At 31.2% G+C, this 13,360-nt stretch overlaps 1 protein-coding gene across 4 annotated transcripts in view; it reads right to left on the bottom strand.

The window, feature by feature from the left end:
- TMEM65 (transmembrane protein 65) overlaps positions 1-13,360 on the bottom strand; it is a 68,196-nt gene that overhangs the window by 15,182 nt on the left and 39,654 nt on the right. For all 4 annotated transcript variants that reach the window (XM_077167605.1, XM_077167603.1, XM_077167601.1 and 1 more), the window contains 2 exons: positions 4,195-4,239; positions 1,067-1,134 (listed from right to left, as the gene is read on the bottom strand). In XM_077167605.1, coding sequence (XP_077023720.1) covers positions 1,067-1,134; positions 4,195-4,239 — 113 coding nt within the window. The remainder of the gene's footprint in view (positions 1-1,066; positions 1,135-4,194; positions 4,240-13,360) is intronic.

Raw genomic sequence — 13,360 nt, forward strand, 5'->3', positions numbered from 1 at the left:
CTCTTACACTATCACTATCATTTATAGAAAAAAAATTTAAGTTAGAATCAGTTAAGGAGTGACAACAAATTCTCTCAGCTCTAACTCAGAAAAGTTTCTATTTATAAAGAATTTTTATTTTCTCGAATGGGTTTAAGAGAAATTCCACCTAAGAGCAATCAACTCCTATCTTGGTGTCAAAAAAAATAAATAATTGATACATTTTCTCTCTCCCAGGACATAAGTAATAGACTTTCAATCCATTAACTCCTAGTATCTGAAAGGAAAGACTTCCCATAACAAGTTTAAAAATATATACTGAAAGTGGACCATTGCCTACTTAACTAGACTATGATCAACTTATTTTATTCAGATAAAATAGAAAAGAAGTGGATAAACATTAGGCAGTTGTAGAAGACTTGCATTTTAATCATGAACCTATTTCTGACTTTTGAATCTGGACTCAATATTGGTATCCACTAACAAAAGGTGCTATGTGTAACACTAAGAATGGTAAATCAGCCATTTCTGAACTAAACAACATTTTTAAGGAATGTTCTTACATTAAAAAGACTGCAGCAAAAGGGAACAACTTTAATACCATGGAACAAAGGCGAAGTGGGGATATGTTCAGTGTTCGGGATTGAAACTTAAAACACCTTTGGGTTAAATACCTAGACTGAAGACTATACTGTATATCAGAACACCCTTTAAAACACTTTGCATGAGAAAACTGAAGAACGAATTAATCAAATAAACTACATATGTGACAAGAACTGCCTATATAATTGAAGAACATCAGAAAAAGTTTACATGCTTTTTTTCTTTAATAAGAGTGTTGTAATTAGAACAGGATAATATAAAAATGTATTTGTGATAGACTAAATGCCATACAAAAATCTTTATGATTAATATATTCGGTACCTTAAAATTTTATATAGCCTAATTAATATGAAATACAGTAAACATTAGCTTTGTTCATTATATTAATTAAACCTTTATACATACAGTATGCAAACTGTTAGGGAAATGTAGAACACAATTTCTTTATTAGCTCAAAATAGAAGGAGTGAGAAAAGGAACTTACTGCAACAATCATAATTGCATTATCCAAAAAACCAAACCCTACGAAAGGTATCGCATTGTGGATGAATACTGAAAAACATCAAAAACAGAAAAATATATTTTAAGAATTCTAAAACTTTAGAATGACAGAAAGAGACCACAAGATTAAGGTCTCCTAAACAGGCTTGAGAATTTTTGGAATTTACTTTTCATTTCTCATAGCCGAAAGATCTTACTAAGGTATACTGGAAAATAATAATATTAAGAAGACCAACAAATCTACTTAATCATAGGAAAATTATATTAGGCTTTTGTGTTTTCTTACTGGCAACACACACTCTCAGACATACAATTAACAAGGGAACAAGTAAGTAAGCATCAGATTTTACCTGTTATTTGCTACTGTCATCAACCTGTTTCCCTCTCGGTATGAACACTGATCTCAGTATTTGAAATAACGAAAATCATTTGAATCAAATTTCGGGTCACTTTTATTCACTACTGACTTTTTAACAAACATTGGGAAAATGTGATTATCTCATCTATATTAGACACCTGTGTGCAGCCCTTTTGCTCCTCATACCATCATTATCCATAAATGCTTTTTCTATAAACAAACAATATTTGATTCAAATCTAGATGTAACTTGGACTCTTCCTACCAAAAGCACACTTTAGTTTACCTATGAGTATATACAAGTGTAACTAGGATAAATTAATACCTATACATTTTTTATACATGTAGCCTCAATGTTTTCTTATTTGCATCTTCACATTGCAGAATGACCAGTGCATAGCAGATATTCAATAGATATCAGTTAATTAAGTTGAGGACCACTAACCTGGAAAGGAAGAGAATTATAGATTGAAGGAATTGAAAGCAGACTGTGCAACAGATTAAAAACTGGGGGTAGTAAAAATATTTTATTCTAATTAATCTATAAAACTGCCAAATTATAGTCAACATCAGTTCAACTGAGGACTGTTTTAGACAAATATCAAAACTTTGAGTTTTACACTATATCAAAAAAAAATAGTCCTTTTAAGCCAATTGGTTATGCGTGTTCACTACCACCAGAGGTGGTACATTTTGTGAACATTTTTTTTAAAAATGCAGTCCAGAGGACATAATTAAAATACAATCCAGAAATTATAAAAGTTTGATATTACAATGATAAATCTGTCCCAACCATGGAAGGATAAAATGAAGTAGTAAAAATATGTTTCTACCCACAATCACTATGAAAGACTCAGTTCAAGGGAAAATATTATATATTCTAGGTCATTTTAGATAAGATTGGGCACATTCAGAGTAATACGGCTTTAGACCTAGGTCATTTCAGATTTCTTTATGTTACTAAGTAAGATGTCTAAGATAAAAAGCAGCATCTTTTTAATTATCAAGAATAGAATTTTAAAAGCTACTGAAGATTATAAAATCAAATAGCAATAATGAAACTGGCCTAGCCTTGGTCCTCTGACTAGCTCAAGGCTAGTTACTTAATTACAAGACCTTCAAAGTTTTATAAGCAGCTGCCAAAATACATTCACAATCACAATTCTCAAAAACAAAGTATAGATTTGATAAGTTAAAAGACTTTTAAAATTTACTAAATGAAACAGTAAAGTGATGAGAAAGCTACTTAAATATATCTTTGGAAAGAAGTTTTCCAATTATGTTTTACAATCATCTTTGAAACATAAATACGGTAGAGTAAATATGAAATCCTTAGAGCTACTTAATAACATTTTTGGGTTAATTTGATGGCATCTCTAAATTTGACCAGTGACAAATATCTTAAATTAAATGTTAAATTCATTAAATTAAGATTAGACTAACTGCTATCCTAATAAAAAAATGCATCAAATGAGGCATATTGCTATAATAATCATTTAATTATAAAATGTATCATGTTTTTATGTTTAGACCTAAATAAATGTGTCCCAAGAATAAAAACTCATTTTTAACCCAAAGGAATAAATATAAATTCTCAAGAATTTAAATAAACATGGTACTGGATGTTCATATGTGTCAAACAGTCCACTAGTCACTTGAGATGCAAAAATTTCTAAGACCGGGTGGGCCACGGTGGCTCAGCAGACAAGAATGCTCGCCTGCCATGCCAGAGGACCTGGGTTCAATTCCTGGTGCCTGCCCATGTTAAAAAAAAAAAAATTTATAAAACTTAATTTCCAACCCTCCAGGAACTTAGGCATAATAAGTCAAACAGTTAATTCCAATACAACTTTTACAAATACAATAACAGTATATACATATATATATATATATGGCGCTACTGATAAAAATTATATAAATCTAGGGAGAGTCAGGGAAGATTACCTGTGGAAGAGAAGCCTTAAAGGATTCTTAAATTGCTTTGGTATTTGGGGGAAAGTTACTAATTTCTAAAATAAATTATCTTCTACTCAGAGGAAAAGGAACTGACTATTAAACAGGTTTTTTTTTAATTATATGTTTGTTCTCCAGTATATAACTATTATATAGTGTTTCCATTTGAAAATGCTATTAGATAACTTAACAGTCATTAGCAAATCACTCTAATATTTAGCTTTAATTTACAGTCAACTCAAATTTATTTTAATTATTTACTTCCTTTGTCTTTATAATAGAATTTCAAGTTGCTTTATATTACTTTGGTACTCCCTTGGATATTTTTTCCTATCACATGAGTAAAGAAAGCACACCAGTAATATTATTGTAAGGCATCTTCCTGACAGTTTTAAAGGAACTTCACTTTTTTCATTATTGCAAATAGCTAGTCAGAAGTAATTTCTTCACCAGAGAATAGTTTTAGCTAGCCTTGAGCCTAGAAATTCTAGTTCTGCAGTTACCTAACTTAAATGCAAACTAAAGTAAATATCATTTTTCCTGGGAATTAAGAAAACCTCTGTCATAAGTATAATTCTATTTCTATATGGTTACTATATTTTAACAATATAAGATATTCTATAACACTAATATTTCTTAAAGCAAGTTTATAAATATTGTGCTTCAGTATAATAAATAGGATGATCTACTCTATCTGGAGAGATTTAATTCACTGACTCCTCTGTAATATCAATAAATGATACAGTTATTTCAAGTCCAAAAGCTAGATGCACAAATATTTAACAAATATAGAACCATTACCATATCTCAGCTGTCCTGGGGTAGGTGGTGGAGCTTCCAATTTTTCTAAAGGTGGAAAAAGGGTGTGGGGCAAGAATTAGTTACTATAGTATGATCATTTTTATTACAATGACGATTTATAAAAAGCCTAATTGTTCATATTAGGTTAATAGATCAACATTAACAATACGGAAAATATTAATAGGTATGCCTTTAAATTACAAGGCCAGAAAACAAAATTAAACCTTAATTATAAGCCTACCTTAGACCCTGTGGCCCAAGCTAAATCATTTATTTTGTTGTTCTTAAGATCTTGAATCCATATAATGAAACTGTACACATGAGTAACAATAGAAAAATTCCAAAAATGACATCTTCAGAATATAGCCATTGTTAAGACAGAAACCCTACATGACTTTTTAAATTATCTACAAATACACATCATAGGTAGCAGAAAAAAAGAAGGTTCAAATAGCTCTAGATGCCCTTTAAACAAAGTAAAATAGCACACTAATAATAATAAGCAACTTGCTACAACAACGATTTTCCTGGAATGTGCTGTGTTCCATAATCTCCCTCGATAATTTACTGAGTATCAGTTTTTAAAACCTATACTCCTAGATAATAGAGAGTAAAGCATCTTTATTTTACACAATAGAACAACCTAAAAAAAGTAAGGTGCTATTTAAAATCACAAGTAACAACATAAAATATATGCTTTGTAATACATACCATAATTACATTTTTTTCCAAGTATAAATCAGAGTATTTTTAAAGTACCATTCATCCTATCTAACAAAACTCAATTATTACAAAGTAGCAACCTACTTAGTCTCATAACAATAACCATCTCTCCATTTGTATGAGTAAACTATGGTAAAATGGCAGAGAATTCTATTTTCTTTACCCTCAACTAATCCGAAAGAATTAACTGATAATTTACACAGAAGAACCTGTACACAAGGTCACTTTACTCCAAAAAATTAGTACAACCTATTGTAACATTGTATATGTTATATCCAACATTAAACTGGATATACATTCTCTATAATAATTATCTGTGGCTTAAGACAACATAAGAGCTAAAGAATTCATGTAAAAAATTTTAAAGCAAATAAATCTCCACTGATAAGCTATATGCAAAAGGAGTATGGTTCATATCTTTGACTGGTATTTTACTAAAAAAGAGCATATAGTATATCATAATGGCTGTACAGTAAGAAATACAGTAAAACCTAGAGTTTAACCAACTATCATATTATTTAAAAAGTTCTTAGGATGCAAATTAAGTTTTCTATTTTAGAAGAGTTAAAAAACAGAGCTATATTAGACTTGGTATAATTTCATATCTGAGTAAAATAAAACCATATTCTCCATTCTTTGACTAGAATTATCACATCAAAATCTAACCTTGAAAGCATGCAAATGGTTTTCCAAATTTTTTAACAGGGAATATGTTACCACTGCACTCCACAGAGTTTCTGGTGAAGTAAGCATGCAAAAGTAATTACATACCAGCACTATTTGTTAGCTGCATTACTCTCATCATCACTACAGTTCTGACACTGTGAGGAGGAATTCTTGTCAGTTGACTGGAACATCTTGAAATACCTAAAAATTCAATAAGCAGGACCTTCCCAATAGAATGAGAGTATACAGAGTCCTTGCTTTTACTTATTCAAACCCTCAACACATTGAGAAAAATATTTTAAATATTCTACAGACCCTAAGAAAGGATAGGGCTAAATGGATAATGTGGGATAATGTGTAATATAGTAAATAGAAAAATTCATACAATGTAATAAGTAGTCCTAACCTTTCTTTTCTACTACACATAAAGATTAAAAAATTAAAGGCAATGAAAATATTTTTAAAAAAGAGAGGAAAACGTATATAAAGTAAAGGAGATAGAGCAAGGAGGAAATCCACTGGCACACAGAAGAAATAAAAATCAAAGCATAGATTCTGCTTCCTGTTTCACAAAGGACCTACACAGTGTAACAAGAGGAATCATGAAAGGAACATTCCTAGAAAATGGAAATTTTCCTGGAAAGTGTGCATCAGAAATTTTTTAGGTCATAAATTCAGAATTTTGAGGACTTTCATATTGTAATTTATTTCCTTTATTATTTAACTGAACATAGCACATCAGAAGTAAAAAATATTAGATGTATAATGAACAACAGAACTCAATCTTGAAAATAAGCTCAAGGTTTCAGCAAATCTATACAGGTTTTAAATTGTAATGGCTGCTAATATAATCTCCCTGAAAACAATGAAGATGAACCCCAGAAGCTTTATTTTCCCCACACATATATTCTGACTTTGAGAATTTTCTTCTGACACATGTAAACTATTTATCTATACTTACACTAGAAATGTATTTTAATGTTTTATTGAGCAGACTTTGGAATTAGAAAAAGTTTCTTTAGTTATGATAATATGTTTATCATACATATAAATGTAAATATAATTGCATATAAATGTATGCATATGTGTACATGTGTGTTTATTTATACATATATAGAGATCATACTTTCTCTCTTCCTTTTCTGGATATTTTAAAACAATGAGCTATCCATTAAGACTTACCATTTCACATTTACCAAGCTTTTCTTGGGCTAAAGAAATTCTGGTTCTCTTTCCAATACTGACTGAATAACCTCCTATTAGACCAATCTTCTTGCATATAACAAGCATGCAACCACAGGTGGAAGGAAAGGAAGGAGGGGAGGGTGGGAGAGAGGAAGGATTGATGGATGGACTACTGAAAGTACTCGAAAATGACAAAAACCAGGTTGATTCTGGAGGGGAATGATCACTTAGAAGAGGGGAATGGCCTTAAATATGTTATCAGCTTGTTGCAGATTTTAGCCTGAGGGCAGACCCTACTCTCCAACATGCAGAGTAACTAAAAAACTGATTAAAAAATTAAAAAAAAAACAAAAAAAAAAACCTCTCAGTTTTTCTGGCCTGAAGAACCAGAAGGCAGAGCATTAGGTAATCAAAGCCGCTACAAAATTGGAGGGGAATCTTGGCAAGGATGGAATCAGAAAGAAGAAGCCATAAATTCTGCATACAAACTCAATTCAAATCAACAGCTGACCTTCCAACCAGGAGAGGAAAACTCCAAACATCCCAGTTAAGGTTTTAAAAAACACTTTAGATTGACATCTGCAACCCAAGAGATACAGTTTGCGATTGGAGTCTAACCATTAATTGCCAGCTAAAAAAAAAACTCAAACTTTTCAGAAGAGTATAAGAAAATCCAGAATTTTTACAACTTAATAATAAAAGCAATAACTAGACACAATCCAAAATTACTTCACAAAGAAAAGGGAAAATGTGATCCATTTTCAGGAGAAAAGACAATTCATAGAGACAAATATTAAGATAACTCAAGTATTCAGGTATTGTGTAAGTCACTCTTACACAAGCTTCAGTTAGACATTCCTACCTATCATAACCTGCCAAATCCCAACCAGGACCATTTCAGCCAATCCTAAAGAACACCTAGGGCAATATATAAGATTCCACACGAGTTCCACGCACTAGTGTAACTTTCCAGAAACCTACCACCTCCACATAGGTCCCTGGACCAGATAAATTCTGAAACCTAGAGGGTCCAACCTCTCCAGAACATCAGATAGTTTCATCTTCCTACCGCATATTAGTGAGAGACCCTTTCAACATGAAAAAGTTAGAATGGCCATAGCCCAAACACCCCTAAAGAAAGGGATAGAAAGATCAAAAGTGATGGTGGAATTATACAAAGAAGATAGAATTTAACAAATGAATATGATTGCTAAATCATTAAATTGATATCTCTTTTAGTTTCCGGTAGCTTAGAGCAGGTAGAAGTAAAAACTAAAATTGTGGAATTGTAACCCACGTCAAACTCTGAAATAATGTTCTACAACTGTGGTGCTGTGCTTTGAAATTTACTGCTTTTTTGCATATATGTTATTTTTCATAAAAAAGAAACTTAAAAAGTTGATTGTGGTGATAAAAAAATATTTAAGTCTTTTAGCCTCCTATATTCTGGAGCAGCTAGAAGGAAAAATCTGAGAGGATCATATGGTAGCCCATGATAAACTCTGGGATCTGTCTTGTAACTCTTGTTGAAGAGTGTTTTTTTCTTCCTTTGTTTTGCATATATAATAAAAAAGTAAAAAAAAAAAAAAGACTCAAGGTTAGAATTAGCAAACAAGGATTTTAAAGCAGCAATTAGAATGATATTCAAAGTCATAAGAGAAAATATGCTGAAATAAATGACAAGACAGGAAATCTCAGCAGAGAAAGAGAAACTATTAAAAAAAAGAACCACATAGGAGTTCTAGAACTGAAAAACACAATAACTAGAATTTAAAAATTAACTGGATAGGTTTGAAAGTAGAATGTAGATGATAAATGAGTTAGTGAACTTGATGATAGATCAACAAAAATTATCCAATACGAAGGTTGACAAAAGGATTGAAAAATAATGAACCAGAGCAAGGTAAACCCAGAGTAAGCAGGAGAAAGAAGAAATAACAATAAGAGCCAAAATCAATGAAATATAAAACAAACAATAAAGGATATAGACAAAGCCAAAAGAGTACTTTGAAAAGATCAGCAAAATTAATAAGCTCACAGACAGATTGATCAAGAAAAAGTAAGAAAACACAAATTATTAAAATCAGGAAGTGGGACATCACTACCGATCCCATAGACACTAAATGATAAAAGAATATTATGAAAACTTTGTGCTAACAAACTTAAAAATTTGGATGAAATAGGTACATTCCTTGAAAAATACAACTTACTGAAACTGACATAAGATGAAACAAAAAATATGAACATTTACTAAAAAAAAATGAATTTGTTACTAAATGTCTTCCAAACTCACATAGTTTCATTGGTGAATTCTATCAAAACATTTAAAGAAGAAAAAAAAATCACAAACTCTTTCAGAAAATAAAAGAGGAAACACTTTCCAACTAGTTTTGTAAGCTCAGAATAATCCTAAAAACAAAATCTAACCAACAAATTACAAAACAGAGAAAGAGAAACAAAGAATTGTAGACCAAAATCCCTCATGAACAGCACAAAAATACTTCAGTGAATGATGGCTTTTTTACTTTTCTGAAGTAAAAGTATTTATTCATAATAAGAGGCAAAAAAATAACTATAACCTAGATTTCTTATATTTTTCTGTTTCTTAGAAATTTCTTACTATTTGAAGGAGAACTTACTCTGTATAGGATTCTAGGTTTAGAGATATGTAGGTTAGGAAAATAATCTGTAAGAGTGTAGAAGATAATATTTACATATGGGACTTCTTTCCTTTTGTTGTCACATATTCTTAAAAGTCCTCCCTGGAAGATAAATTAAGACAAGACAGTTGCTACACAGTGCTAATTGGTCAAATCCTCTTCTAAAATGAAAATAATCTGAAATGGTTCTACCTCTTCCTCCTAGCTGTCCTTGAGAATTTAAAAACTGCCAATTATATAGACAAACTTTTCCTAATATAAAATATCTTAGATAGTCATCACAAATCCTGAAAGCATAAGAAAAACCTTTGCATGCTTAAACATAACACTTCTCAACACTTACATTTTGTTTTGCTTCAGAAAACAGGGATACAGGGGGAAAAAATTTAAAGAAATTTTACTATTTTAATGAATTGAAATTCTAATCTATTGGAATGTACAAAGAATGAGGTATTCCAGTTAGTTTTCTAATTAACTAACAAAACCAGAAAACTTATAGTTTGTATAAATTCCCAAGTAACACTGAATTTTCTAGAGAATATTTCTCTGATGATTCAGAATATTAAAGTATATCAGAATCATCATTTTAAAAGCTCAATTAGTAATGTATTTAGGAAATATTAAACTGAGGCGGTGCTGATATATAAAAAAGAAATCAGAAGACAACACAAATTGAGCTTGCCATTTTAGGAATTTTCAGCCATTTCAACTGCTCTGTATATTTTGTTACAGAAATCAAAGTATAAATATTTGTTTTATACTGTATTCACTTAAAGAAAGGGTGAATCAGATTAAGAAGAGAAAGACAAAGGGAGAAATAAAAAAAACAGAACAAGATAACAAGATAAGAAAAACAGAAGAAGATTAAATACAGAGATTAAAAAAGAGACTGAGATTTTTAAAAAGGGAAATTTAGGTGACACATAAAGAAAGAGAATCCCTATTTGGGCAATGAGGGCTGAGACATGTTTTTTTTCAGAATTCCTCTACTCTATTTGCTTTGTTCATTAGAGATTCCCAGATTTTGCTTTAGGACACAGGACTGATGGTTTCCATACCCCGGCCATGTTCTGTAAGTTTATTTTAAAATAAATCCTTGACCAACTGTTTACTTATTACTGTCTTTTGGCTCTGTAGTTGCTTTCCAACCTGTAGTGGCATCTGGTAGGAGAAGAAAACAGCTAATTGACGATTCTAATAAACTGAACTCCAGGTTAGCCAGGTTTTTCGTTTCTCTTGTATGGGTAGGTCACCAACAATAGTTTTTCTAGATACTTTTCCTAGGATACATATTTGGGTCTCTGCTCCTAGAACCAAGCCTATATTACTGCAATGATCACATGACTTCTAAGCATAGAAGATAAAATATTACCATTTTATAGCTCACATTTGCTGTAATCCAGGGAAATCCTAAATTTCATCAAAATCACGTTTTAGAACACTTCATAACCAAAATACAACATATATTAAAATATCTGTATCACTCTTAATAGCATATCAAAATTAACCTTTTTGTATTAAAGCTTAGAATAAAATAGAAAACTCTTTTAAATTGTATCTTCAGGAATATACAACATACAAATTTTAGAATAGAACCTCTGGGAATACAGCAATTGCCTGCAGTCTAATCATACAAATGCCTTGTGCTAGCTTTTATCTGTAGCTACGGCCATTTTACGACACTCTCCATTCCTTAAAGTTTGGGTTGGCCATGCTCTTAACTTTTTATCAGGAAATACCGAAACTGGCATTCAATGCCTGTCATGGAGGTACTGGATGGTAAGATTATAAATTCCTGTTCTACTGCACTAGCATTAATATAAAGTTTTCTGGGAATGTCATACCTGTTAGATATTTTAACAGCAGCCTGCTGAAGCATCAATTAAAGTATTCATGCCAATCATTACTTCGTTATTATGTGAGAAAAAATTACACTAACAGTTTCTCTGAGAACACCAAACAACAGAATTGAAAGTTGGAAAATTTTCCAGATTTTAACTGACATATCTCTAGATGATTTACCTATAAGGGACTAAACTAAAAACAATTATGCCTATAACAAGAATCTATGGCCAACAGCAAACATCATATGCATGCCGACAGGCTTGACACTCTCTTTCTGGCAAGGGAGATGGATGGAATTTCACAGAAAAACTTGCCAGATACTGAGATACTATTTCCCCTCTCAAGGGAAACTCAGGCCCCAAAGAAAACCAAAAGTATAAAAAAGAAATTCTCAAATTAAGCATACACACACGTACATGCACACACACACACACAGGCACATACAAAATCATGTCCAGTTTTTAGGAGACAGAAGTTCTGGCATTTGCTGTACCTGGCTTTGACCTGGGATGACAACTTCTATGGAACTGGTTTTCATAGTGATAACTGAGCTAACATTTAACTCAGTTTTACATAGGAAAACAGTGTGCATACGTTTTACAAAATTATAACACATACCACATCTAACTTTAATATTATAAAAAATCTAACGTATCAACATATACAAATAATCCTTTTTCCTTGAAATTATGATTCAGTCTGACAAAAACTAAAAATAAGTAGCACAGCTTAGAGTAAAACCCAGGTTTCCTGGTTCTTAGATCTGCCTTCCACTGCATCACTTTTTAGGCTAGGTTAGGAATTAATTTTATTTATGAAATTACCAAATCCTTATCCCACTTAGGTAAACAGTTTCTTGAAAGTAGATTTCCAAAATAATTTATTCAAAACGAGAAAGATCATTTGCCTTACTGTTTTTAAAAACTAATAAAATTCATAAGTATGCCTTCACAACAAAGGATTAATAAAATAAACTACACAAAATTAAACATAAAATATTTTAAAATATCAAATATAGCCACTCCTGATTATTTATATTAACTGGGAACGAGAAAAAGAAAGCAACATTTTTAATTTCCTTTCTTTCCTCACCAAATTTAACTTTTATAACAAAATTCACTCATTTTGAGTTCTAGCTCTTCTTTCCAGTAACTTGGGCAGGTGAAACTAAAACTCTGGAGAACTGGCAACCTAGACATCACTCAAACAGCCATAAATTTGAGTAAAACACCAATTTTCATGAAGTCAACAAAGCCTATGTTTCCCAACTGACTGCTATATTAGGAATTTACTGCAAACATTCTCCTAGGTTAAGGAATCCATCTACAAGCACACACATACAATTTATATATAAATAGTACATATATAAAAAGATGAGGATGTTGGGGGTTTTATTTAAAAGCAATATTGAAGTAAAATTAGAAAATAACATTTAAAGTACTAATTTTTTGTATATCTAAAGGAATAGGTTACACTTTTCAACTATAAAGATTATACAAGTTTATTGTAGAAAGTTAAATAGATTCAAAAAAGCAAGCAAATAAAAATTTAAAGTCACTCATAACTTATCAGAAATAAGAACTAACTTTTTTTATTATTTTTTTTGTATGCTGTGTGGCGAGGTCACATTTCATTATTTTTCCACATGAATATCCTACTACTGCATCACCATTTATTGAATTTTTCTTTGTTTTGCTTGTTTGTTTATTTTGGCGGGGGAGGTACATGGGCAAGGAATTAAACCCAGGTCTCCTGTATGGCAAGCGAGAATTCTACCCCTCAACTACCCCTGCACCCCCAAGAACTAACATTTTGATGCATTATCTTTCAATCTTTTTCTGTAAGGATGGGTATTCAAAATTGTATTCTACCTTTTTCGCAAAGCATTATATAGTGAATATTGCCCACATCTTTAAATGTTTTTCAAGTTAATGACGTTGCAGGTGGCACTTTATTTCATCCTACAGATGTACAATAGCTTAATCTTCTACTCCTAGATATTTAAGCTATTTATTATTTTTCACATTTATGAATAATACTAATATAAATATAATTACACCTAAATCTTTCTGTGTTCCTCTGAAAGT

The sequence above is a fragment of the Tamandua tetradactyla genome, chromosome 6 (assembly GCF_023851605.1).
Source record: "Tamandua tetradactyla isolate mTamTet1 chromosome 6, mTamTet1.pri, whole genome shotgun sequence".
Classification (NCBI taxonomy): Eukaryota; Metazoa; Chordata; class Mammalia; order Pilosa; family Myrmecophagidae; genus Tamandua; species Tamandua tetradactyla.